General features: G+C 35.9%; 1 protein-coding gene across 4 annotated transcripts in view; it reads left to right on the forward strand.

Annotated features, from left to right (window-relative positions):
- RANBP17 (RAN binding protein 17) overlaps positions 1-25,739 on the forward strand; it is a 438,613-nt gene that overhangs the window by 289,197 nt on the left and 123,677 nt on the right. For all 4 annotated transcript variants that reach the window (XM_002744545.7, XM_008990995.5, XM_078365784.1 and 1 more), the window contains 4 exons: positions 10,711-10,784; positions 11,796-11,876; positions 21,654-21,717; positions 21,809-21,917. In XM_002744545.7, the coding sequence (XP_002744591.2) occupies positions 10,711-10,784; positions 11,796-11,876; positions 21,654-21,717; positions 21,809-21,917 (328 nt within the window). The remainder of the gene's footprint in view (positions 1-10,710; positions 10,785-11,795; positions 11,877-21,653; positions 21,718-21,808; positions 21,918-25,739) is intronic.

Raw genomic sequence — 25,739 nt, forward strand, 5'->3', positions numbered from 1 at the left:
CTAAAAATACAAAAAATTATCTGGGCACAGTGGCACGTGCCTGTAATCCTAGCTACTCCGGAGGCTGAGGCAGGAGAATTGCCTGAACCCAGGAGGTGGAGGTTGCCGTGAGCCGAGATCGCGCCATTGCACTCCATCCTGGGTAACAAGAACGAAACTCCATCTCAAAAAAAAAAAGAAAAGAAAATTTGGACAACTAGATGGACCTATTGATCTGAGCAGGGAAAACTTTAATAATTTATTGAACACAGTGATAGAAATCATCTACTTAGTTGAAAACTTACCTTGGAGATAAGAAGCAGGAACTTGTATTGACTCAAAAAGTGAGGATGAATCTTTGAATTTGACAATTTAGGTGATACAGATAAGTTCTTGAGATAAAGTATCACCAAATACCACAGACTGTTCTATTTTCCTCCTGATTCCTTTTCTATTACTTTTCCTACTACTTTATTTATTTGCAAGACTCAAACTAGACCCATTATTTAATTTTAGAGGTTATATTACCTTTCATTAAGGCCCTCTCCCCTCTAACTACTACTAACGCTACTCACATACTTTCTTAGAACATGTATCTGTTTTCTAGTATCTAGTCCAGATAAAGCACAAAGAAAAGGGACACTTCAATAATAATAATAATAGGTAACACTTGTGAAAATGTTACTATGTACCAGGACTATCATAGGTTCTTCACATAAATTAACCGCTTTAACCCTCTCAGAAATTCCACAGATTAGTTACTACTTTCATCTTTTTATATTTGAGGATACTAAGGTTTAAAGCGTAAGCAACTTGCTCAAAATTAATAAGTAGCAGAATCTCACTAGTCTTGAGCATCAGAATCTATTCCTAACTACTTCACTAGACTACCTCCTATTTTGTGATACTATTCTTTGTAACCCTAGTTGAAAGTACTTTTGCCCATCAGAAGGTTACTTGGCCTACTTAAATCATTAGCCTCAGTTGCCACTCTTGTATAATGAAAGTGCTTCATGGGAAACGGTACTAAGAGATTCTTTTTTTTTTTTTTTTTTTGAGATGAAGTCTCACTCTTCTCACCCAGGCTGGAGTGCAATGGTACAATCTTGGCTTGCTGCAACCTCTGCCTCCCAGGTTCAAGTGATTCTCCTGCCTCAGCCTCCCACATAGCTGGGTTACAGTCATGTGCCACTATGCCTTGCTAATTTCTTGTATTTTTAGTAGAATTGGCATTTCACCATGTTGACCAGACTGATCTCGAACTCAAGTGATCCACCCACCTTGGCCTCCTAAATTGCTAGGATTACAGGCATGAGCCAACACACCCAGCCAAGATTCTTAAAAATAGTTCTGTCAAATATTATTTATGATTTATTCTTTTTTAGGGCGTGCTTTTAGTGATTGGTTTCTGGAATTATCTCACTGAAGCAACCCACTGCCATTCATATAACATCCAGAATATGAACAGGATTAACCATGTCTCTGCTCATGGGCTCCAGAATAAAATCTAAGTCCCAAGAATATGATAAGTAACAACCACAATGATTGGCAGCCACTTTCTCCTCATATTTGGGATTGGGAAGACCTTTTGCTCTTCTTTTATTTCTGGTGCCAGGTGGCAGGTCCCTAAACTTTGTGCTTTTTAGGTTTTATGCCTGAGGAGTGATGTACCCAGAGTTCCAGAGAAGGCTTAGAAAATAGTTAAGGTGAGTTGAGTTGCTGGTGATGGTGGTGGACCAGCAATCTTTATGCTTGTGTCACTACAGCCTGAGATTCTTATTAGTAAAACAGGTATCTGCACACAATGATTAAGTATAGGTGTGCATTGTCTTAATTTCCTTTGTGTGCACTATATAATTCTACAGAGTGCATATTTTATAGCCAAAGGTTCAGTAGTCTAATAAGCAGTATTAACTGCAAAGCCTATATTTAATGTGGTTGCATAGTACAAAAGCCCTAGATTTTTGATGTTAACATTGTTGAGTAACCAATTCTAATCAGTTATTAATACTTGAAAGCAGAAAGTTTTATTTGGCTACATTGAATAGCATCTGTTATTGAACAGTGTCTAGAGCACATGTATCCCTTGTGCCAGAATGTTTCTGGCTGACACCTTTAGGAGGTACAGCAGGTTAAACAAATATTTTACCCCCCAGTTCCCCACTTCTACTATCACCCTCTCACAAATGTCATCCAGCATCAGCTTCTTTGCCCTAAAATTAATCATGTCATCTTATAAACTTGCTATTGCAAAGAATTATAAATATTCATTTAAATGTCTGAAATGCTCTTTCAAAACATAGTCCCAAAATTCTCTACTAAAATCAAGCCTTCTTCCCAAGCATCTGGTGCCATAGCCATAGTTAGCTTCTTTTTGAATGGGCTTGGGGAGATAATATATTTACCCAGGGCTTTACCATGGCTTTATCCATAGAAGACTAGTTTAACAGAAGCTTGGCCCCAGACATGGAGTGAGTTGGCAGCCGGCAGGAGCAAAGCTGTGTCAGGACAAATGTACACTCTCCATTTTCTCTAGTTGGCTTTCAGCTGGTTGCACCACAGGAGTCTTTCTGTGGACTGCATATCCTGTGACCAGTAACTGGTGCACTCAACCCAGGTCCCACTTGGCTAGGGAAGGCCTGTCGGGAGGCATTAGGTTCATGCTGGTGGAGATCCTTAGTCAGTGGCTCCCTGAAGGAAAGTAAGGCAAACAGCCAGCTTCTGTTGAACAGGTGGTAGTTAGACCCTAGATCTGGTCGGGGGTGGCAGGGAAAGAATCTCTCCAAAATTACCAGCCTTGCTGGTTTTCACATTATAGTTGTAACCTTTCTAATAAATTATTGTTTAGAAACTGACTCCAAAATATCCCTGGCAGCATCTGGAGCTTGCTAACTTTTCCACCTTCCTTAGCAGTCTGGATTTGGGCCCAAGTTAGAAATGGAAACCCCACTGGGGTGCAAGCAAAAGAGGAAGCATGTTCTTAGCCATGCATCAGTGGAGGCCCCTACTGGGAGAGGGGATTATCACAAGGCAGCAGGCAGCCCTGCACCCCAGCCTGCTGAGTTCATGCTTTGTGCCACAGGATGTGGAGCGAAGGAAATGTGAGGCCAGAGTGGTCACTCCAAGTTTTCTTATACAATAGCTTATTCAAGCAGACTGGGAATGCCTCTTAAGCGATTTGTTAGGTACATGTCCCCTTAGCAAAATGGCCACCACAGATGGTGAGTTCAGATATTCTAATTGAAATAAATATTTAACACTCATATTTGTTTTATACTTCCATAACCAGTTTTTCTTTATCAGATACCATTCTTTCTTTAACTGAGTGAGGTGAGCAGGATTATTCACCTTTTGCTACCTGGTTTCCAACATAAATTACGGTTTTAGAATTAAATTCTGGCAAAAGATTTTTCTGTCTAATTTCAGGCTTATATTTAGTGACGTTATTTTAAATAATATGGAAAAATTGATCACCCAAGATTAATATGGATCTATTCAGTGTCACTAAGTTTGTGTATTTAATATACAGTAATGATGTTTGTACCATTAATTCTCTTGTTATGGTGATAAGTTAATTGTGATTATTGTATTTTATCCTGCTTCAGGTGTTAATGAAAGAGCTCAGTATCTTTAGTTCAAGTGGGTTAGATCCAAGTAATTAAATGCTCTATTCTGTCTTAATCTCTCCTTCTTCCTCCTCTACTAATGCCTTTCACATTGATGAGGTTTTTCTTATGGAAAGCACTGAATTGTCCTCAAAGGCACTTGAAGCCTAAAACAAAAATATGAAAATGTGTTTCTTATTCATAGTAAGTTATTTCATACTGTTTTCCTAAATTCTCTTACTAAGGAACATTAATGCTTTCATTGTGTTGGATACTTCCCAGTGACAGGTTTTGTTCTGTCAATTTACAACCAGTTGAAAACCTTCAATAACAAGTCATTCCAGTATTGAAAATTTACAGAAATGTTTGGGGGATCTTTGGTGGTACCACTTTTATATTACCTGATATGTTTTTGAGACTAACTTGCTTCAAAGAAAGTTTGTCATCTGATGGCCAAATACTCTGTTGTTGACTTCTATAGCACTGTTAACTTTCTGCACTGAGCCTGCTTAAACAATGTACTAAAGCTCTTTGAGAAATTATAACATCTTAAACATTTATAGAAGGCCTAATGAATCTTCAGAAGATTAGAGTAATTTTCTGAAGATTCATTATCCAAAATCTTAGGTCATTATAAAAACTCTTTTGAAAACCTATAGAACCAGTGTTTTCTCTTATTTTCTTTTTTGCACGGAATGAGAGATTCATTGTTCTTTTTAATTTGTTTCATGTGGTGTTTTTGAGTACATTTCATAGAGGGCTGATATTGAATTTCTGTGACTGTCATTATATATCCATACAACCTTTAGGAACTAATATGCTAGGTTTCCCAGTTCTGTAATCTACTTCAAATTTAAAGATTGACATAATTAGTTTCCTCAGAGTTATAACCAGAATGTTAGAGACAATGCTGCAGATACCCAACACCAAGGATTAGGACTGGAAAAAGAAGTTTTAAAAATTATCTCATACTGCTTTTGTTCTTTATTAAATTTACAACTCAAAATTATATTGCTATTTGTAGTTTATTCCCTCATCTGTTTTTCTTACCTAGTTCCCTTTTTAAAACCATATATAAGATCTTTTAAGCTACCTGCAAATTCTACAGGCAATATTTGTCATTTGATTAGTTGAGAAGCTGGAGAATGTATTGGCTCCAGCATTATGTACTATCCAAATGCTCTTTTCTTAAATTTATAAGAACCTTTGCAGTAGGTTCTAAAGGGCAGTTTCTAAAGGGCTAAGAAAATAAAAATATTAAAACAGTTTTTTAAGAGCATGCCCTCTCAAATCTGTAATAATGATAACTCCTTACATTTCTAATCACTTTCTATATATCAGGAGCTAGAGAGATGGGTAACTGGTTAAAATGGGTAATTTTTCTAGCTTCTAAGACAATAACCATTTAGAAGTAGAAAGAATTTGATTTTGAAGCCTGAAATTTTGAAGCAGTTGCTTTATGCCTTTAACAAATGCAATTTCTGAGTGTGACTAAAAGGTATTAATTGAACATGCATGTAAAAATTAAGAGTTATTGATACAGATTTTAAGATTTCATTTATCTGTTTTAACCATCTTTATGCTGTTTGAAAATATTCAAGGTAAGGACCTCCTGATTTTTCTGTTATTTTTCACGTGAAGAGCCTTCTCTTGAAAAGGTGTTAACTGCCCACTTTAGCATCTACTATGCAAAAGGCTCAGTGAAAGGTTGTACAGGGAATCAGCATTTGTTGAGTAACTACTAAATGTCAAGCTCTGAGTTTGGGATCATCATTTAATCTTCTCAAAACCCATAAAGTAGGGGGTTTTTTTTGTTTGTTGTTTCGTTTTGTTTTGTTTGAGACAGAGTCTCACTCTGTGACACAGGCTGGAGTGCAATGGTGCAGTCTTGGCTCACTGCAACCTCCGCCTCCCAGGTAAGCAGTTCTCCTGTCTCAGCCTCCCGAGTAGCAGGGATTACAGGCACACACCACTACGCCTGGTGAAGTTTTTGTATTTTAGTTAAGGGTTTCACTGTGTTGCCCAGGCTGGTCTCAAACTCCTGAGCTCAAGCAGTCCACCTGTCTTGACCTCCCAGAGTACTGGGATTACAGGTGTGAGCCACCTTGCCCCGCCTAAAGTAAGTATTACTATTATTACTGTTTAATAGGTAAGAAAGCAAGATTCAGAAACTTTAAGAAACACCGAGGTAGTGGCAGATATAGAATTCAAATGCAGATATCTTTGGGACCAAAGTCTGTGCTTTTTCCACTTTGCTACGTTTATCATGACAGTGTTCTAAGACAATATACTAGTGGAGATGTAAAGAAACATAGACATTTCCCCTGCCTTCCAGGAGTACATGCTTAAAATAGTGGAGGAAACATATTCACATGGAAATCAATAGTACAAAAATATTATAGTCTATTATGTTTTGGGAAGTGCTAGTAATAGACTGGCAACAATGAATGCTGTAAGATTTCAAATTAGGGGACTCTTCTTTTTTTTTTTTTGAGACAGAGTATCACTCTATTACCCAGGCTGGAGTACAGTGGCACGATCTCGGCTCACTGTAGCCTCCACCTCCCAGGTTCAGGTGATTCTCCTGCCTCAGCCTCCTGAGTAGCTGGGACTACAGGTGCACACCACCAGGCTGGCTAATTTTTTGTATTTTTAGTAGAGACAGGGTTTCGCCATGTTGACCAGGATAGTCTTGATCTCCTGACCTCATGATCTGCCTGCCTCGGCCTCCCAAAGTGCTCACAGGCATGAGCCACCGCACCTGACCCCTAGGCGACTCTTCTTACTGAATCTACAGGGAGAGCTTCTCCCAGAAATACTATTTAAGCATTAAAACCACACCTTTTAAAATGACAGCATTTTACCAATGTTCATCCCTGATGAGTAGGATTTTGGGTATATTATTTTACAAAGGGAAAAATAACTGCCCTTTATGAGTTGTTTTCCTTTTGTTAAAGAATCATGTATGAAATGGGATTGACCAAAATGTACATTTTAAAACTATATTCTTTTTATTCATTTAAAAAACATTATTGAGTAGAAGGCATGTGAGATTAAAAAAAAAAAACAGAGCATTATTTTTGCTCTCAGGGAGCTTACAGTCTATTGTACAGGCATATTTTGAAATGCAGAAGAAGAAAAGAAGGGAGGAGGGCTCAGAAAGGCAAAAACTTGGTTACCGCATGTCCATCTCTGACTATATGAAACACATAACCAAAGGCATAACCATATATTCAGTGTCATTGTATTGCCTGTCCTTCTCTGAAGGATGACCACACAGTAGATTTAGTCTGTTATTTCTTAGATTTTTACTTGTTTTTTTATTGTGATGAGATTATCTTAATAGATTCTGAAATAAGAGACAAGGAATCTGTGTACTGAAAGTGAGTTTTTTTCCTTTTCTTGCATTCCTAGGCCAACTCCTATATACGTCCTTAAAATAGATATTGCAATACAGTTTCTTCTTGGTGTCACAAAAATTATTTCAGGTGAAGTGGTAAAAGTTGTAGAAAGTGTTGAAAACTAAGTACTGTGTTAGAGCATTTTTCTATAGAAGATTTTCATTGATTTGTGCTTGATGATAAACAATTTTGTAGGTATTTCCTCACTGAATAAATTACTTCCCACTCCCAAATTATCCATGTTTATGGGATAATTAAATTTCAAATATTTGGAGATGTTTTCATGTTATCTGAATGATAAGGTACCTCGGAAAATGAGAAACAGTCTTTTAAAAGAAATGCTGTAATCATACATTGATTTTAAATGACCCTGTCACACATGAAAACAAATCAGATTGTTGCTCTTAATGAGCTTTTCAATTTACTATTCAGTAGATCAGATAAGTGGATTTAAGAGGTAATGATCCTGTTTAGTACTCAAGCTCAACTGTCAGATCCTGGTAGTGGAGAGAAATCCCCAAGGACAAAAGCGTTGACACAGTTCTAGATGGGATAATGGGAATCAAAGCTAATGGATGATAAAAGGAATGGTGCAAGTTACAAGGATAATTGTGGATTAAAGCACTGCCATGTGTCAATGTTGACTGTTTTTCTAGTATATTATTGGGTCAGATCTGATGCTTTGAGAAACTGTTTTGACAGCAGAGCACAACAGACCTGCCTGCCTAGCTTCCTCCTCTCTCAAATGCCAGGAACATGTTAGGGAAACTTCCTTGTAGGACCCATTGAATTAGAAAGTACATTTTTTAATGTTAAAGCTTTTGAAATGCTTAAAGTCACATTTTAGTTTTTGTATTTTTATTATTCTCAAATGAATAATAAAATGATTAAAACAAAAATTATATTATTTCTGAGTTTTGCCATAAAAGTCGGCATTTATAAAGTCTTGAAAATGTAAAATTTGATTTTACAGAAGTCCACTGTAGTTATCATGGTGTCCAAAACAAGAAAATAGCCAGGAAACATGTAAATACAGTAAGAAGAAAATAGGTGATTTGAGATAATGCCATGGCCCCATCCTTTCCAAAACCAATATGTCATAGAATTTATTATTCATTTTCTTTATCTATATAAATTACCCTGTATACCATCAAAAAACTTGTGCTTTGAGTTGTAGTAGAGCTAATTGAAACATATCCATTCATGTTTTCATCTTTGTTAAACAAACATGCCTTTTAAATTCTAGTCACAGTTAAGAGCACACAGTTTGTGGCCCTGAAACCCAGCAAGTGGGAAAAGCAGAGCACACAATAGGGTATCTGATCCCTACTGTTAGTTGATTTTATAAAACTGGGCTTAGTTTAAGGATCGCTTTTGACAAGAGTGTCACTAAAATATAATTAAAGACAATTGCTAGAATTATTTTCTAGATAGTCAAGCTGCTCTCTCTAGCTTTTCTTTTTCTGTTGTAATTTATAATTCTATGTGTTTTGTCCATAGAATCCAATATATGCTTAATAGGAAGAGTCATTTTTCATTCTTTGTGTAATATTCACATTATAATATAGTCCTAGTGGATCCAGACCCTGTCTTCTGCCACCACACATTAAAAATAGTATTCACTTGACAAATAGTGCCTGAGATGTAATATTAGGGACACAAAGAATAAGGCATGGTGTCACCCCTCAAGAAGCACTCAGTGTAATGAGGGAGATTGACATCCAAACAGTTACAGTGTAAAAAGCAGCATGATAGAGGAATGGACCAGATGTTTGGGAACATAAAGGAGAGTGCAACTCACTGTGCCTAAGAAGGCTTCAGAGGAGATGACTTTTGAATGACTATGAGGAGAAAAACACGAAGAAGGTTGAGGCAAAATAACCAGCACATGAACATATAAAAATCTGAAATTGCGTGAGATGCCTCAGTGATCTATCGGCATTCTATATGTGGCTTGAGGTTGAGGGAAATGTGGAAGATGAGGTAGGTTGAAGCCAAGTTGTGAAATGCTTTGTGTGCCATTAATCATATTGATACCAGATTTTCCAAGGGACCCAATTTGTATACTTCTATATATGAGAGTGGTTTTGCATCATGGTGAGCTTAGGGAAACTTTCCATTCTACATATCATCCTTCTTTTGAGACCTCTTTTTGCTTAAAGGTTTGTGATTATTGAGGATTATTGGTAACTAACTTCTCTAGGTTCTCTCTCTTTCCCCCAGACATCTTACAAGCAACAGTGGTCACTTTAATCTACATGAGATGAAGTCCTACTCTCATGGACAAAGTCACATATATATAATCATTGAAATGCTTTTCTGTAGGGCTCAGAAGTTAGTGGGAAAGGCAACAGGAATTTGAATCTATCTTCCTGTCTCTCTCTCTCTCTCTCTCTCTCTCTCTCTCTCTCTCTCTCTCTCTCTCTCTCTCTCTTCCCCAGCTTCTCCTCTCCACCAGTCAGCCCTTCCTTCCTTCTCTCACCCTCTACACCCAACTCCTCCTTCTCTCCCTCTTTTCTCTCCCTCTGATTCACTCTATCAGCCTGAGAGACAGGCTATGTCTGACCTCCAGACACAGGACTCAGGTTGAAATCCTGGAACACAACCTGCTGGTTCAAATGGTGGTTAAAATTCAGATAAGAAATTTCTACCATGGCAGCTTTCCTCCCCTCTATGACCGTATAACTCTGGGTGATTTATGTTGCCCCTGTGATTTTTATCTTACCTTTTTGAACTATGGTGGTTTATCAAGCTGGTGTTCAGATATATTAAATTAAAAAAAAAGAGGGAGTAGAAGCTATGCTGCTGTACATAGGAAATAGGCAGCTTAGGAGAAAGGGAGAGAACACAATCACAGAGGATCAAATCACAGAAGAGAAATCCCATACAGCTGGTGTCTGGCAGGGATAACCTGGAATCACACCAGAGCATCAGGGAGTATCGAGGTGTCAACCCACCTCTCAGCTTTGCCAGGCTAATAGGGAGTATTCCATTGGTTGCTAGTGGCATTTTCCCACTTGAATTGGGATATGTATTTATAAGCTCAATGTGGCTTGGATTGAGACTGAAATATTGCACCCCAAACTCTGCAACCAACACTCCCTAACTGGAAGCTTAGTGGATTCCCAGGCCCTGATGTTTTCAACAGAGAATCCCTGAGCTTGGGATTTCAATGTCAGCATGAAAAGTAAGAGCCACCTCTGTATTTGGGGAAGTTTAATTAGGTAATATTTGAGGAGAATTTCTATAAGCTCTTTAACTGCCTTTGATTTTTAAATCCTTATTTTTATAACTGCCTTAAATAATCCTGAAATGGTTAATATTTTGCTGAAATCTAGAATAGATGGAAAATTTATAAGTGTTAGAGCCTTTTATTGAAGTACTGTACTTTCCAGCCCTTTGCATACGTACTTCCATCTTCAAGAAAGGGGTGGTCTACCACTTTGACAAAAAAAAAAATGTGTGTGGTGTGGTGGGAGTAAAATGGATATATGAGTGTGTTTGTGTGTAGGTGTTTATATATTTCAAAACAGAAGAGGTCTGGAGGAAAAAGCAAATTTTAAAAGTATAAGATTCTTTGAAAAAAATTCATTTGCTCTCCCACCCACTCCCTACTTCAGTGTAGATACAACAGTGCATTAAATCTTATGTTTGTTCAATTTGAATCGTCTTTTGAAAATATACGTTAATAATAAAGCTTTTAACAATGAAATGTTTTAATGCAGGTATATGCTCGTATGTCAGAAGTCTTAGGGATAACAGATGACAGCCACGTTCTAGAAACATTCATGACAAAAATGTGAGTTCTTGTTTTGGTCTTTAATTTTTCTGTTGTTGTTGTTTTAAATGTAATAGATCTTTTTATTGTGTTTAAGTCTTTATATATATATACTAATTTTTAAATAAAAGACTTTTAAAATTATGCTTTAATTGTTAGAATGTTAGCATTGTTCTTCATAGAAACTTAATTTCACATATTGAAAACTCATCATCCAAAGGACATTGTAATTTATCAGGTTTCCATACAACTGCAGTGTGCAGCATCAGATGATGACTTTTATAGATTTACAGACCTTCACTCTTCAGATCAATTGGGCAGCATTTTTTTTTTAAGAAGGAAAACACCCAATTTCAAAGACCACGTGAAAAGATTATTGCAAATTGAAATCATTGAAAGAGGTCTGATAGGACATTCATTAGTTCTAAAAGGAACCTATGGCTAGCAGAGTCTTCATGGAAACTGGCCTTATATTGGACTTAAATATGAGCAGAATAAAGTCGTTTCTAGTCATGGACATAACTTTGTACATTTAGCCAGACTTGTATGCCTCCAGCTGGCACCTCACTTTATCTATATAACAGACAAAGAACACTGTCTTGATTGCAGAGAACAAAGCTAGATTAACAATCATGGTCATAAGAAGTGAGTTTTGGAGCCACAAATTGATGCTTCATTATTTGGCAATAACAGTGAGCCTCTATTTGGCTATCTTTGTAACTCCTGCTTTTCCTCCCTAATATGTTTTGAGTACAAACTTGATGTTTTCCTGTGAAACTCTTAGACAACTTTTTAATTTACAAAACTAAATATATAGAATCATATACCATTTGGAGAGCAATATTCATTGTAGATTGTATATAATTTTGAATATGCTATAAAAGAATACAAAATGTTTTTGAGCCTGTTTTTCACTTTCAAAATACTTGTAACTTAGGTTATCAAACTTGCCTAAATGTATGTGTATTCTCTGCTTCTCCCTAGACAAGCAAATATCTTACTTATAATTAAAGACTTTTTTTTCATATATAGTGTTACAAACCTTAAATACTGGGGAAGATGTGAGCCTGTAATTTCAAGGACTCTTCAGTTCCTAAATGACCTTTCTGTTGGATATCCTTTTCACTGTACATCTGACATTATGTATAAACAACCTAACAAGTGCATTTAATTAACCAGGTATTTTTCTTGTTTATAATTTTTGTACTTTTTTCAATAAAAAGGCTTTTAATTTAGCCTTATTTGTAAATGCATGTTTTTGAAAGGTTTTAGTTATATACTATGAAGCATTTAGTCAGAATCCCAGTTGAATTTATATGGACATGTAGATTCCTAAGTAGTTACATTTATACTCACCTAGGCAAATAACTGGTTATATAAGAAAGTATGCAACCACATGTATTTAAGTTTATGCTTGTTTATAATTGTCAGAAATTCTTGTTCTCAAAGAAAGCATGTAACAATTATAAGGAGGTCAAAATGTTATAAAAATACGACCTTATAAAAACTGAATTCCTGTGAGTAAATATATCTAATATTTTTCAGCTGAAAAGAGCATCATTTTCATTAGTTGAAAGGCACAATGGAGTAACACTAAGAAAATGATAAGCTTTTTGACCACTTCTTTGATTATTGGCCCTACCAAATCAACATCTAATCAAATCTAAAGTAAGATTTCCCATTATACATTAAATGTTTAGATTTCTCTGTCTAGCAGATTTTTTAAATTCTAAAACCAAGAATCATCCTTTCTTATGAAATTATAGTTGACAGTATTGTCATATCTCTAACAAGTAGAGAGAATCATGTAGATTGTCTTTTCTACATTAGCTATCAAATATATAGGACTTGGGAAAGATAAGTGTTGGATTAGTTAATCACTAAGATTACCTGATCTTTTAATATGAGGACAAATTCTGAAAATGGTGGCATTGGATGGAAACCTTTAATGTAGGTTCATTCCAGGAATATGTTTATGTTAGTTAAGTTTAAAATTGTATTCCTTGGTAAACCATAAAAGATTTCCAAAGTATTAGACACCCACTTTTGTGCTGGAATTTAATATGCAACTTTTTATTGGAAAATAATCGTCCTTGTCTGGCAAAATCCACCATGCAATATTTCTGTTAGTAGGTATAATGCAATAAAGACAGGGAGGGCTATTTATCACTACAAATTTTGAGGATTTCAGGATTCTTTTTATTATTTTAATATATTTCTTTGATATTAAATCAGAAAAATGATAAATTACACCTGTCCAGGCTGTTTTTCCTTTTTACTGGAAAGTGATGTACAACCCAATTCCAATGGTCATTTGGCTTTTTAAGATACGTATTTTTTCTTATTAAAAAAAACTCAACCCATATTTTTTTCTAATAATAATGCTGAAATACTCTTTATTTCTAACATATGAAGTGGTTTATAAGTAGTTCCTAGTATTGCAAACTCTGGCCTTTTCACAATGAATTACTTTGAGAGCATATTATCTGCAAAGAAGCCTCAGTTATTTTATAGCACATATCTATTGTTTAGATTTACCCTGTTTTTTAGGTTTAAATTGATATTAAGTATAAAATTAATTTGATTTGTATTATTGTAGTGTAATTTGCATAATGCCTAATTTATCTGCTATTTAAGATCTTTTTTCTATCATATTAAACCTGTTATATATTCTTTAATTCAAATATTATAGCCTTTTATTTTACATGCTGTTTATTGCTTTTGAGTTCTTCTTGAAGTGAATAAAAAATCATATTCTCAGAAAATTTACTAGATAAAAGTTTAAAAGCTATCATATTTTAAACCAGGGATGGGAATGATTTCAACATGGGTACATTGATTTATATTTTTTAGCAATTATTTCAGGTTTGCATATTTAGAAATATATATTAGTTCAATTTGATTTCGGTGCTCAGTTATTTGAATTATAAATCATTATGTCCCTTCTAGCTGATCAGTCATGAAATATCTTGAATTCATTTACATAATGGAATATGTGAGTGGTGTATCTGTTTTTGTGCAGTTACTGGTTACCTAATGCATGTTTCGTTGTTTCAAATCGATTTCTTTATGATAATGTGTTTTTCAATCTTGATTTTAAAGCAATATATTATTTCTATATTAGGAATAAGATGACGTTCTTCAGCAATAGAAACACACAAGATCAAAATCATCACCTGTAGGCCCTTGTGAATGGAAATCTGTTTAGATATTAATATTCAAAATATTTTTATTTAAAATCTCAGAAATAAATGAAAAGCATATTATCTCACTATGAGGTTTTTTTTTTATGTTCTTTATTTATACTGCATGTCTTCAGATACTTTTTTATTTTTTTCTATTTAATCCGCTTCAGATGAACCTTACTCAGTGTTTATGGTGCTCAGAGCCAGTCTCTGAACTTTAGTGTTTTTTTATCTGACCACTTGTTGGAAATTGAAATCACAGAAGACCCCCATTTTTAGGAAGTATTAAAAAGCCTTTGGTTGCCTTCAAGCAATAGTCTCAGATTTTAGTGAGCATCAGAATGTGAGTGCTTGTTAAAACACAGATTGATAGGCCCCACTCTCCAGAGTTTCTCTTTCAAGGGTTATTAGGCCTAGGCCTGAGAATTGCAGTTTTCACAAGCCTCAGGTGAAGTTGGTAGCTCCAGGACCTCACTTTTGAGAACTTCTGCCTTTAGGTAGTTGGAAAATAGAGCTGCATTGTATGCCCTGAGCAGAAAAGTCTGGTACTTGTCTCACAGACAGTTTTTCATAGGACTTCTTAAGACTCACTAGACTTGCATTTTTTAGAGATAGACTAGTTCCTGAATAATGATATGGGGCGTGTGGGAGGTTGCCATTACATAAGTCCCCACATTGTAACTGGATGGCCTGTTGCATTTTACCACAGAATTGCTATTTACCAAATTTGAAATTTTTCAAATTGGTAAGATTATTGTTATTTTAAAATTCAGTGACCTTTTTGACAGAAAGTTTATGTTTTCCTGTCAGATTCATTACTTGGGTATTTATAATAAATTTAGCAAATGCATTTGAGTAACTGTGTAACATATTCTTTATATTTTCAAGACTAAATTCCAAGAATTTCTGATTCTAAATAGCTTTTTTGAACAGGCACAGAGCTTAAATGGCTCTATACAGGGCCAGCCTCTATAGTCAAGTTCACTACTTGGGGATCTTTCTCCCTCTTTGAAATGTTTTCTGATCAGAAATTTTAGTTTCTGCCTAAATGGAAAAGGGGTGAGATGGTTCAAATAATTGGAACAAGGAAGCTCCTGGGAAAACTAGAGAGAGAATGAGGGTCATAGAGAGCAATCATGTAAACTTACTTATTTTAAATGCTGAAAAAGGAGAATTTATCCAAAATGCTGTTTATTAATCATTATTTAAAGTTTTTATTCTTTTGAAAGATAATTTATCAGTATTTCTACTGTAATTCATTGTTTACTCAGGTTTGTAGCAGTTAACATGTTCCACTTGGGTTTCAGAAAGGAAATTTCATTCTCTATCAGGCCCTCTATTGGTAGTTGGCCTTTATTACATAATCATTGAACAAAATATTTTTAGATGTTTTTAGAAAACTAAAAATATCTTTTTAAAATATTTAAAAAGATATTTTAAATATTTTAGCTTTTTAAATCAGACTCTATAAGGGTGTTCCCCATTAGTTTACAAATTTATCCAAACTTTTTTTTTTTTTTACCTTATTGATACTGTTAACCTCAACAGTTCTCCCAAGCACAGGACCTCCTATGCAAATGTACAGCCCACATGGCTGTGGAGCTGGCTCTGGTTTTGTGTGATATAAAGAAATAATTCCTTCCATTTGACTTCAGACTGACTCTCTAAGATTATCCCCTTAAGTTCTTGTATACCAGAATTTGGTGAATGTAAGACTCATCCATATGCATCATAAATCTATTTATCTACTAATTTATTTCAGTCATTTTTGTTTTTGCAAGCCAGAGAATCTATTTTCTAGTCATTTTCATTTTTGCAAGCCAAAGAATCTATTTTCTTTTCTTTTTTTTGAGACAAAGTCTTGGTCTGTTGCCAGGCTGGAATGGAATGGCACGACGTCAGCTCACTGCCACCTCCACCTCCTGGGTTCAAGCAATTCTCCTGCCTCAGCCTCCTGAGTAGCTGGGATTATAGGCGCCCGTCACCACGCCCAGCTAATTTTTGTATTTTTAGTAGAGACAGGGTTTCACCATGTTGTTCAGGCTGGTCTCTAACTCCTGATGTTGTGATCCACCTGCCTTGGCCTTCCGAAGTGCTGAGGTTACAGGAGTGAGCCACCGCACCAAGCCCCTAAGAATCTATTTTCTATCAAAGTCATTTGATGACCATGATAATTTTATTTTTCAACCCCAAACCTTTCCCAGCTTCATTTGTCTTTTTTTGCTTGCTTTTTTTAAGTACAACAATTAGAACTTCATCCTTTTCTAGAGTTAACATTTAGTAAGACTAAAATAGTGATTTTTAAATTTAATTCTGTACTCATCTTGAATCTTATTGGCCTCTTTCAATGCAGCAAATATTTATTAAGCATTTGCTAAGTACAGGGCAAAAGGACAAATAAAACACAGACACTGCCCTCATGGATTTTAAATTCTAACAGAATTGACATGGATTCCAAACTTCCTTTTCTATATTTCTCCAAAGAGCTTAAAGTCAACTATTTTATTAATACAGTTTCTTTTTTTCTGTTTAAATTTAACTCAAATAAATTACATACTAATTTTCTGAAAATCTACACATTAAAAATAATGTGGGCATGTGACATTGTGATATGGCTGATTTTAGGGAGCCCCTTTTATTCAAGGTCATTTAGACATAAGCTTATAGATAAACCATTAAGTATGCAACTTTTAAACTTACCAAGTAATGTGTAAACCAGACATCCTCATCTCTGTTTCTGACCTTCTCACCATTGGGGTACGAATCCTGAATGTGTTAGGTGTCAGGAAAGGGTAGAGAATGAGCAATGAAGCAAAGGGCAAGAATGAAACACAGGTGAAGGATGAAAGTAAAATAGTTTATGTCTGTTACAGGAACTGTTTAGCAATAAACAGTAATATTTCTGTTTTTGCGAAACAATATTGAAACGCATTGCTTTATTTTACTGAATACCACCATCTCCAGATGGTTTGTGAGAATGTTAAATAAAACTAGTTTCAGCTTGCCTCCCTCAGGCAAACTTCTATTAACATTTTTTATCGAAAGAAATGTTGATTTATTTCATTGTTTTCTGTCTCTATCAGCCATGGAAAAGTTATCCCATAATTTATCTCCTCTGTTTCTTTGTATACTAGAACCAGGTATAGAATCCTCCCTATTCCTCCTCTGTATCCCCTTTATTTAGATCGTCACCAAGTTCTTTAGATTTTTGTTTCACAAAATTACCTACCTTGAATATTGTTTTGATCTGATCATTTCTCTTCCCAAAAGTCCACAATCACTTCCACTTGCTTCTTAGGTCAAGCAAAATTATTGACTTGAATTTGAGTCCTTTGACATTACTTGACTTAGTGAGTTCGCATAGCTAATTTCCTGATCGTCCATTCGACCACAATTTGTACTTTATACCTGGGCCAAAGAAACCTATTTTACTTACCCCTGGACACCCTTCATTAACTTTCACTGAATCACCACATATGCCACTCTCCCTCATTTGACACATTGTAACTCAACTAGGTTTCTTCAATTTTTCAGTCTTGGCCAAAGACTTGGCAAAGCCATCATGAAATAGCTTAATCCTTTGTCCTTTAATGCTCACTAAGTATTAATTCCCTTCATTTTCTTTCAAGTCATTGTTTATTTTTCTTAATGTTTGTGAATACCTTGTTTTCCATCTATATATCTGGATATTAATGTAATATAGTTTAGTATATGCTGGTCCTATCTCCTATTAGATTGTAAATGATTAGAGATTAAGACTTTTTTTCCCCTTCTTTTATAGTTTCAAAACTTCATACAGTGGGCATTTAGAACTTACTGTTACCCCTTCTGTTGAGTGACTAAGCCTTCAGTTCTGTTCCTGGTAAATGATTATTAGTATCCTTTAAGACGCTTCACCTTAGTTATACCTATTTGGATTTTTTAGTCTAGTAGGGTTCATGAACAAAATTCTGCTTTTGAAATAACTAAACTTAATTTCAGTTACTATGCTTTATACATATAACCTAAGTACAGCAGTTTCTGACATGTAATATTGTCATCTGTGAACTTTCTTCTGTCACCAGGATCTAACTCTGTCTGCAAACAGTATCTATGAACATGTCTGACTCTCAAATATTTGCCCAGATCCAGTGTGATTACCCACTGTCTTGTACTTAGTGAATATCACGTATCTAGTACACTACTATAATTCTAAATCCATTTTTTTCACATCTTAACACCCTTGTAAATAGGATATATCTTATAACTGATGGTATTTTTAAGTACTTTTTCTTAATAGTACATAAAATAGTGGAGTTTTTTTGGTTTCGTTTTACATTCAGTGGTGTTTTAGATTTGATGAAATACAGTAAATACTCAGAAAAGGCCTGATACTGTGAATTGAAGTCATACTTGGTTTTACTGTGTTGAGCAGCTACTGAAGTGTGTAGTACTTCTGTAACCTAAGAGAGCAGTTTATTCTCCACTTAATTATCCTCCTTTTCAAAGGATACAGACTTTCAGAATTTTCAGCCATCTATAAGCTACACCATTCTTTTCTTGTTTTTCTTCATGTGTCATGCTAGCTACCAATAAGACTGTCTTCATGGTCTTCAGTGTTTTCATAACCACATGGCTAGAGACAGGGGTTTTCTGAGAATTTTGTTTAGTGGGTTACTACCAGCTAGATTATAGAGTTTGCTCAATCCTGGATGTGATGCTGGCGTATTAATGAATTGGTCCTTCCTAAGATAAAATGTTTCCCTGTCCCTTCTGGAACCTGATTCCGATTTCAATTGTATTTGAAGAAGCAAATGATCTCTGAAGAGAACTACCCTTTAAAATCAAGTGGATCTGATATAGCCTAGTGAAAAGAGCCTATGCTTTAGAGCCAGACAGACCTGGATTTGAATCTTGACTCTTCTGTTTACATGTTCCATGTGTGACATTTCCTCTATTAGTTTTACTCACACTCAAGGCTCCTAGTAGTATTGCTGCTGTTACTGTTACCATCATTACCAAGTTTACTACCAAGAGATATTTTGAATAGACCTCTGAAATCTAACCTAGTGTTGCCATAATTTGTCTAATGCTCCCACCCAGCCAGAATGACACAACTCAGAAGAACCCTAGTCTCTTAGAGAAGAATAAGATCAGAGTGTAAAGATCATAAAGTTGATGTGTTCGGTTGCCTTTTTTAACATTACAGACCCTCTTAAGAGCCATAACTAGCTTTGAATTGAATTTCTATAAGAGAACATAAATATTCAGGTGAACTCTCATTTTTTTCTTTATTGAAAAATATAAAAATCCATTCTTAATCATTTTTGCTTTAGAATGTAATTAAAAGGCAGTGAGGCTGGCCTTGGTGCAAAGTGCACAGACGCCGTTCTGCAGAAAATGTGTCTTTGACAGATGAGATTCTTCCTGTGAATGTTCTGTTTATTGCTTTCATAAATATTCTATTGTCAAAACATGACTTGCTGTTTATTAACAGCACTGACAGGAATATTCCTATTAATGGCAGCATTCTTATTACCCATAGACCCTGTCACTTTTAACTTTGCAATTTTAAGAGAATTCTATTTGGTAATTACTTAAGATATTTCCAAGTTTATTGATCCCACCCCTGTTTAACTGAGTGAAGTTTGAGTGTCAGGTCTTCAGCCCAGTGACTGACACTGGGAATAATCATGAAATCTGTGTCTTTGGAGGCAGGAAAGAACTTGCTACCTGTCAGCCTTGATCTTGTTGCCCTGCAGCCTGCCAGAAAAATGCAGTACATCATGGCCAGGCATGGTGGATCACTTGAGGTCAGGAGTTCGAGATCAGCCTGACTAACATGCTAAAACCCCATCTCTACTAAAAATACAAAAAATTAGCCGGGCCTCATGGCCCATGACTGCAGTCCTGGCTACTCGAGAGGCTGAGGCAAGAGAATTGCTTGAACCCAGGATAGGGGCGGAGGTTGCAGTATGCTGAGATTGTGCCACTGCCCTCCAGCCTGGGCGACAGAGCGAGAGTTCATCTCAAGAAAAAAAAAAATGCAGTTCATTGAGTACCTGCTGAAAGCAGTGCAGTAAGGAAAATGCATAGATGCAGTCCCTGCCCTTAGAAAATTTACTAATACTGATACATGCTAAAATATATATGTATGTTTTAAATAAGTATGTATATGACTAAGCCAAACATATGTGTTTCGTATGCAACTGGAATGGTTGTTTTGGAATCAGAGGGCTTGAATCTAAATCATACTAGTTGTTTATCTTTTGAAAAATAATTTAATTTTTTTAGTTTAATGTCTTATTTGAAAAGTAGGAGTGATACTATCATGAAAGTGTGAAAGTTAGCCTTGCAAGTTGCACACGTTCTGTAAATTGTCTGCATCTTTCTGTCTTTTTCCCTGATTGATCATTGGCAAAGACATTTGCATTATCTGATTCTCAAAACAATCCTGTAAGGTAGCTTGGGCATAGGTTTCATCATTTGTTGGAGAGGGAAACTAAGGCTGAGACAGGCTAAGTTTATTACCTGGATTCATTGAATGGCATAGTCAAGCCCAGGTCTCATGACTCATGTTCCAGTGTGTTTTCCACTCTTTGATGCCCACGTCTGAATGATTAAAATTTAGAATTAGGCTTTTCAGTGCCCCCGTGCAGAGGCCACAGACCGAATCATATATTTGGAATGATGTGAAGGAAAAAGAAAGCCAATGCTTTCCTTGTAACATGCATAGAGCCATTTAAGATTATTACAGCCTTCAAGAAAGGCATGAGTAGGTATTAGGGAATGGCCAAGAGATGCCCTGGCTGTGGTAGAAAACACGTGGCTGTGGTAGAGTAAGAGAAGAGGGTGTTTGCATACTGAGTAGATGTGTTTAGAATCCACATCATACCTGAAATTATTTAGGCCTGTATTCATATTTCTGATTTCTTAACTTTATCCTCCTTCTAAGTTGAACTGCTAAGGTGATAACATGGTACAGTAGAAAAAACATAGCCTTTGGAGTCAAACTACAGTTCAAATCTCAGCACTGTCAGTCCATGGCTGTATAATCTTGGGCAAGCAACTTAATTTCTCTTAGCTCCTATTTCTTTATTTATGAACTAAAAATAATGAATAATACTTAGCAGTATAATTGTGAAGATTAGGTGAATTAACATATGGAAAATTCCTTTTACCTACTAGGCACTTGAGAAGTAGTAGTTCCTTTAAGCTGTCCTTCTATACTTGATAACATGCAGTCTGCTGTATCCTCCTAATTATATTCCCATCTTAGATTTCTACTAACAGAGCTTACTATTTCTTAGAATTGAGTAATTTTCTCTTTTTTGATAGCCTATTATGGGCCTTTTATAATTATTTTATTATGAAATAACATTAAGTAAGTAGAAGTTCACAAGTTATACCCAAAATATAAAAAGGGGTCAGTTTTAATTTTCCACTATCAAGACTTTAATAGTAAAGGAGTTCTTGTCTTAATTATAAAAGTCATTCTTTCTTTCCATAACTAGAATATGTCTAAGATAGAAAAAGTAATTGCACTGGTTAATAATAGATTATTATTCTTAACAGAAGGAAAGATGTTTCTATAGGAATGCTCTTTAGAAATTATATTTATTCCTTATAAGCAGAAATGGATGTCACTGCAGTTCACTGTTACTTTGTGATTTATTACATACTGATATGACAAATATGTTTCCTTAGATTCCTTAACTTCTATTACCTATATCCTTTTAAAAAAACTTGTGAAGATAGATGCTGTGAAATTCATGCTAAAAAACCACACAGTAAGTCTTATTTCTTTAATTAGCTGTGAGAATTGTACAAATAGTTTAGGTAAAGCATTAGTAACTTTGATTACTCTTTTGCTTTCATTAGAGTGAACACTTCCCTTTTCTTGGCATCAGTGAGAGTTACAGTCTCAGTGCCTCCAGGTGTCGAACAACCTTCTACACAGCGCTCACTCGCCTTCTGATGGTAGATCTAGGTAAGGTTAAGAATTTAAGCTCAATTAATAAGGGATCAGCAATATGCTTGTGTGAGTAAAGAAGTGGAATACTAGTGGGTACAACATTTAACTTATTAGAATTAGCCATTTTAGACAGTTTTCTACAACCTTCTGAGATTTGAGTGTTCATGTATTAGCAATAGAGCCAAAAGACAAATCTTTTTACTTAAGGTGGCATTTTTCACTTCACATAACACTTGCACTTATTTTTTATCTCACAATTTACTTTCTGCCTATCCTTTGACACATTAATTTTACTACTATGAATCTAGGAATGATCTGAAACAGAAAACCTTTACACACAAAGATTTTCATCGTAGCGATGTCTAAACTAGAGAAAAAGTGGAAATGATGTAACTGTCTAACAGTAGGGAATTGTAAAATTATTACAATTACAATTGGCACACCCACTTATTTGTGGAATGATTGGCACTCAAAAAAATGAAGATTTAAAGACCATGCAATACATGAAATTTTGTATTGTAACATTAAGTGAAAAGGCAAAGTATTACACTGGTGCCAATGGTGTGATCATGTATGTTGGGAATGGGAGGGACAATATTCAGAAAAGACTTAAATGGAATTCTTCAAAAATGGTTAGTACAGCCATATGAAAAACAGTGTAGAGGGTCCTCAAAAAATTCAAAATAAAATGACTGTACAATCCAGCGATCCTACTACTGGATATATTTGTATCCAAAGGAAATGAAATCAGTATACCAAGCAGCTACATTCCCACATGTTTATTGCATCATTCTTCACAATAGCCAGCATATATGAAATCAACATAAGTGTCTATCAACATATAAATAGATAAAGAAAATGTGGACTATATACACAACAGAATACTATGCGGCCATAAAAAAGAAAAAAATTCTGCCGTTTGCCACAGTACGGATGAACCTGGAGGATACTATCTTAAGTGAAATAAGCCAGGCACAGAGGACAAATACTGTATGATGTCACTCATATGTGAAATCTAAAAAAGTTAATCTCATAGAGTAGAATGGTAGTTACTAAGAACTGGGGACTTTGGGGTAATACTGGTCAAAAGATACAAAGTTTCAGGTAGATAGAAGGAATAAATTCAAGAGATCTCTTGTACATAAGTGGTGACTATAGTTAATAACAATATATTGTATTCTTGAAAAATACCAAGAGAGTGAATGTTAAGTGTTCTCACCACAAAAATGATAACCATAGAGGTAATACATTTGTCAATTAGTTACAATATGCTAATATATACCTCAAATATATTGCAGGTTAGTTCCAGACCATCATGATAAAGTGATACCTCAATAAAGAAAGTCACACAGTTTTTGTTTTCCAGTGCGTATAAAAGTTAAACTTACTGTGCTGTAGTCTATTAAGTGTGTAATAATATCATGATGTAGATAAAATGTACATATCTTAAAGTATTTTATTGCGGCCAGGTGCAGTGGCTCACATCTGTAATCCCAGCACTTTGGGAGACCAAGGCAGGTGGATCACCTGAGGTCAGGAGTTCAAGACAAGTCTGACTGACAGGGTGAAACCCTGTCTCTACTAGAAATACAAAATTAGCCAGGCGTAGTGGCGAATGCCTTGCAATCCCAGCTTCTTGGGAGTCTAAGGCAGGAGAATCACTTGAACCCCAGAGGCAGAGGTTTCAGTGAGCTGAGATCACACCACTGCACTCCAGCCTGGGCAACAAGAGCAGAACTCTGTTTCAAAAAATAAAAATAAAATACTTTATTGCTAAAAAATTCTAGCAATCATCTGAGTCTTCAGTGAGTTGTAATCTTTTTCCTGGTGGAAGGTCTGGCCTTGATATTGATGGTTGCTGACTGATCAGGGTAGTTGCCAAAGGTTGAGGTGGCTGTGGCAATTTCTTAAAAGAAGACAACAAAAAAATCTGCTGTGCACTTTGGGAGGCCGAGGTGGGTGGATCACAAGGTCCAGAGATCGAGACCATCCTGGTCAACATGGTGAAACCCTGTAATACAAACATGGTCTCTACTAAAAAAATACAAAAAAATTAGCTGGGCGTGGTGGCGCATGTCTGTAATCCCAGCTACTCAGGAGGCTGAGACAGGAGAATTGCCTGAACCCAGGAGGTGGAGGTTGCGGTGAGCTGAGAGGTTGTGCCATTGCACTCCAGCCTGGGTAACAAGAGCGAAACTCCACCTCAAAAAAAAAAAATCTGCTGCATCGATTGACTTCCTTTCATAAAAGATTTCTCTGTAGCATACAATGCTGTTTGATAGCATTTGACCCACAGGAGAACATCTTTAAAGACTGAAGTCAATCCTCTCAAACGCTGCCGCCACTTTATCAACTAAGATTATGTAATATTCTAAAGCTTTTGTCATTTCGACAATGTTCACGGCATCTTTACCACAAGTAGATTCCATCTCAAGACACCACTTTCTTTGGTCATCCAGAAGAAGCAAATCCTCATCCATTCAAGTTTTATCATGAGACTGCAGCAGTTCAGTCACATCTTCAGGCTCCATTTCTAATTATAGGTCCCTTGCTATTTCAACCACATCTGCAGTTAATTTCTCCTCTGATGTCTTGAACCCCTCAGAGTCATCGTGAGGGTTGAAATCAACTTCTTCCAAATTCCTGTTAATGTTGATAGAATGACCTCCCGACTGAATCACAAATGTTCTTAGTGGTATCCAGAACGGTGAGTCCTTTCCAGAAGGTTTTCAATTTACTTTGCCCAGATCCATCAGAGGAATCACTATCTGTGGCATCTATAGCCTTACAAAACCTTTTTTTTTTTTTTTTTTTTTTTTTGAGCAGTAGGCTTTAACAGTGGGCTTAAAATATTCAGTAAACCATGCTGTAAACAGATGTGCCGTCATCCAGGCTTTGTTGCTCTATTTCTAGAGCACAGGCAGAGTAGATTTAGCATCATTCTTGTGGGCCTTAGGATTTTCAAAATGGCAAATGAGCACTGGCATCAACTTCAAGTCAGCATTAGCCTCTAATGAGAGTCAGCCTGGTCTTAGAAGCTTTGAAGCCAGGCATTGACTTCTCCTCTCTAGCTATGAAAGTCCTAGATGGCATCTTCTTCCAGTGAAAGGCTGTTTCATCTACATTGAAAATCTGTTGTTTAGTGCAGTCACTTTGATTAGTGGTCTTAGCAAGATTTTTAGTATAATGCACTGCAGCTTCTCCATCAGCACTTGGCTGCTTCACCTTGCACTCTTATGGAGGCATCATCTTTCCTTAAACCTCATGAACCAACCTCTGCTAGCTTCCAACTTTTCTTCTGCAACTTCCTCACCTCTCAGCTTTCATACAATAGAGTTAGGGACTTGCTTTGCATTAGGATTAGGCTTAGGAAATGTTATGGCTGGTATGATTTTCTATACAGACAGCTAAAACTTTCTTCATATCAGCAATAAGGTTGTTTCACTTTCTTAATGTGTGTTCACTGGCATTTTAATTTAATCACTTCAATTTCCTTCAATAACTTTTCCTTTACATTGTTCACCTGGCTAACTGATGCAAGAGACCCAGCGTTTAACCTATCTCAGCTTTTGACATGCCTGTCTCACTAAGTTTAATCATTTCTAGCTTTTGATTTAAAGTGAGAAATGTGCAACTCTTCTCCATTTCACATGAATACTTGGAGGCCATTACAGGGTAATTATATGGGTCAATATCAATATTGTTGTGTTTCAGAGAATAGAGAGGCCTGAGAAGATGGAGAGATACAAAGGAATGGCTGGTTTATGGAGCAGCATACACAATATTTAGCAATTAAGTTGACTATCCTATAAGGGCACAATTTGTCATGCCCCACGC

The sequence above is a fragment of the Callithrix jacchus genome, chromosome 2, assembly GCF_049354715.1.
Source record: "Callithrix jacchus isolate 240 chromosome 2, calJac240_pri, whole genome shotgun sequence".
NCBI lineage: Eukaryota > Metazoa > Chordata > Mammalia > Primates > Cebidae > Callithrix > Callithrix jacchus.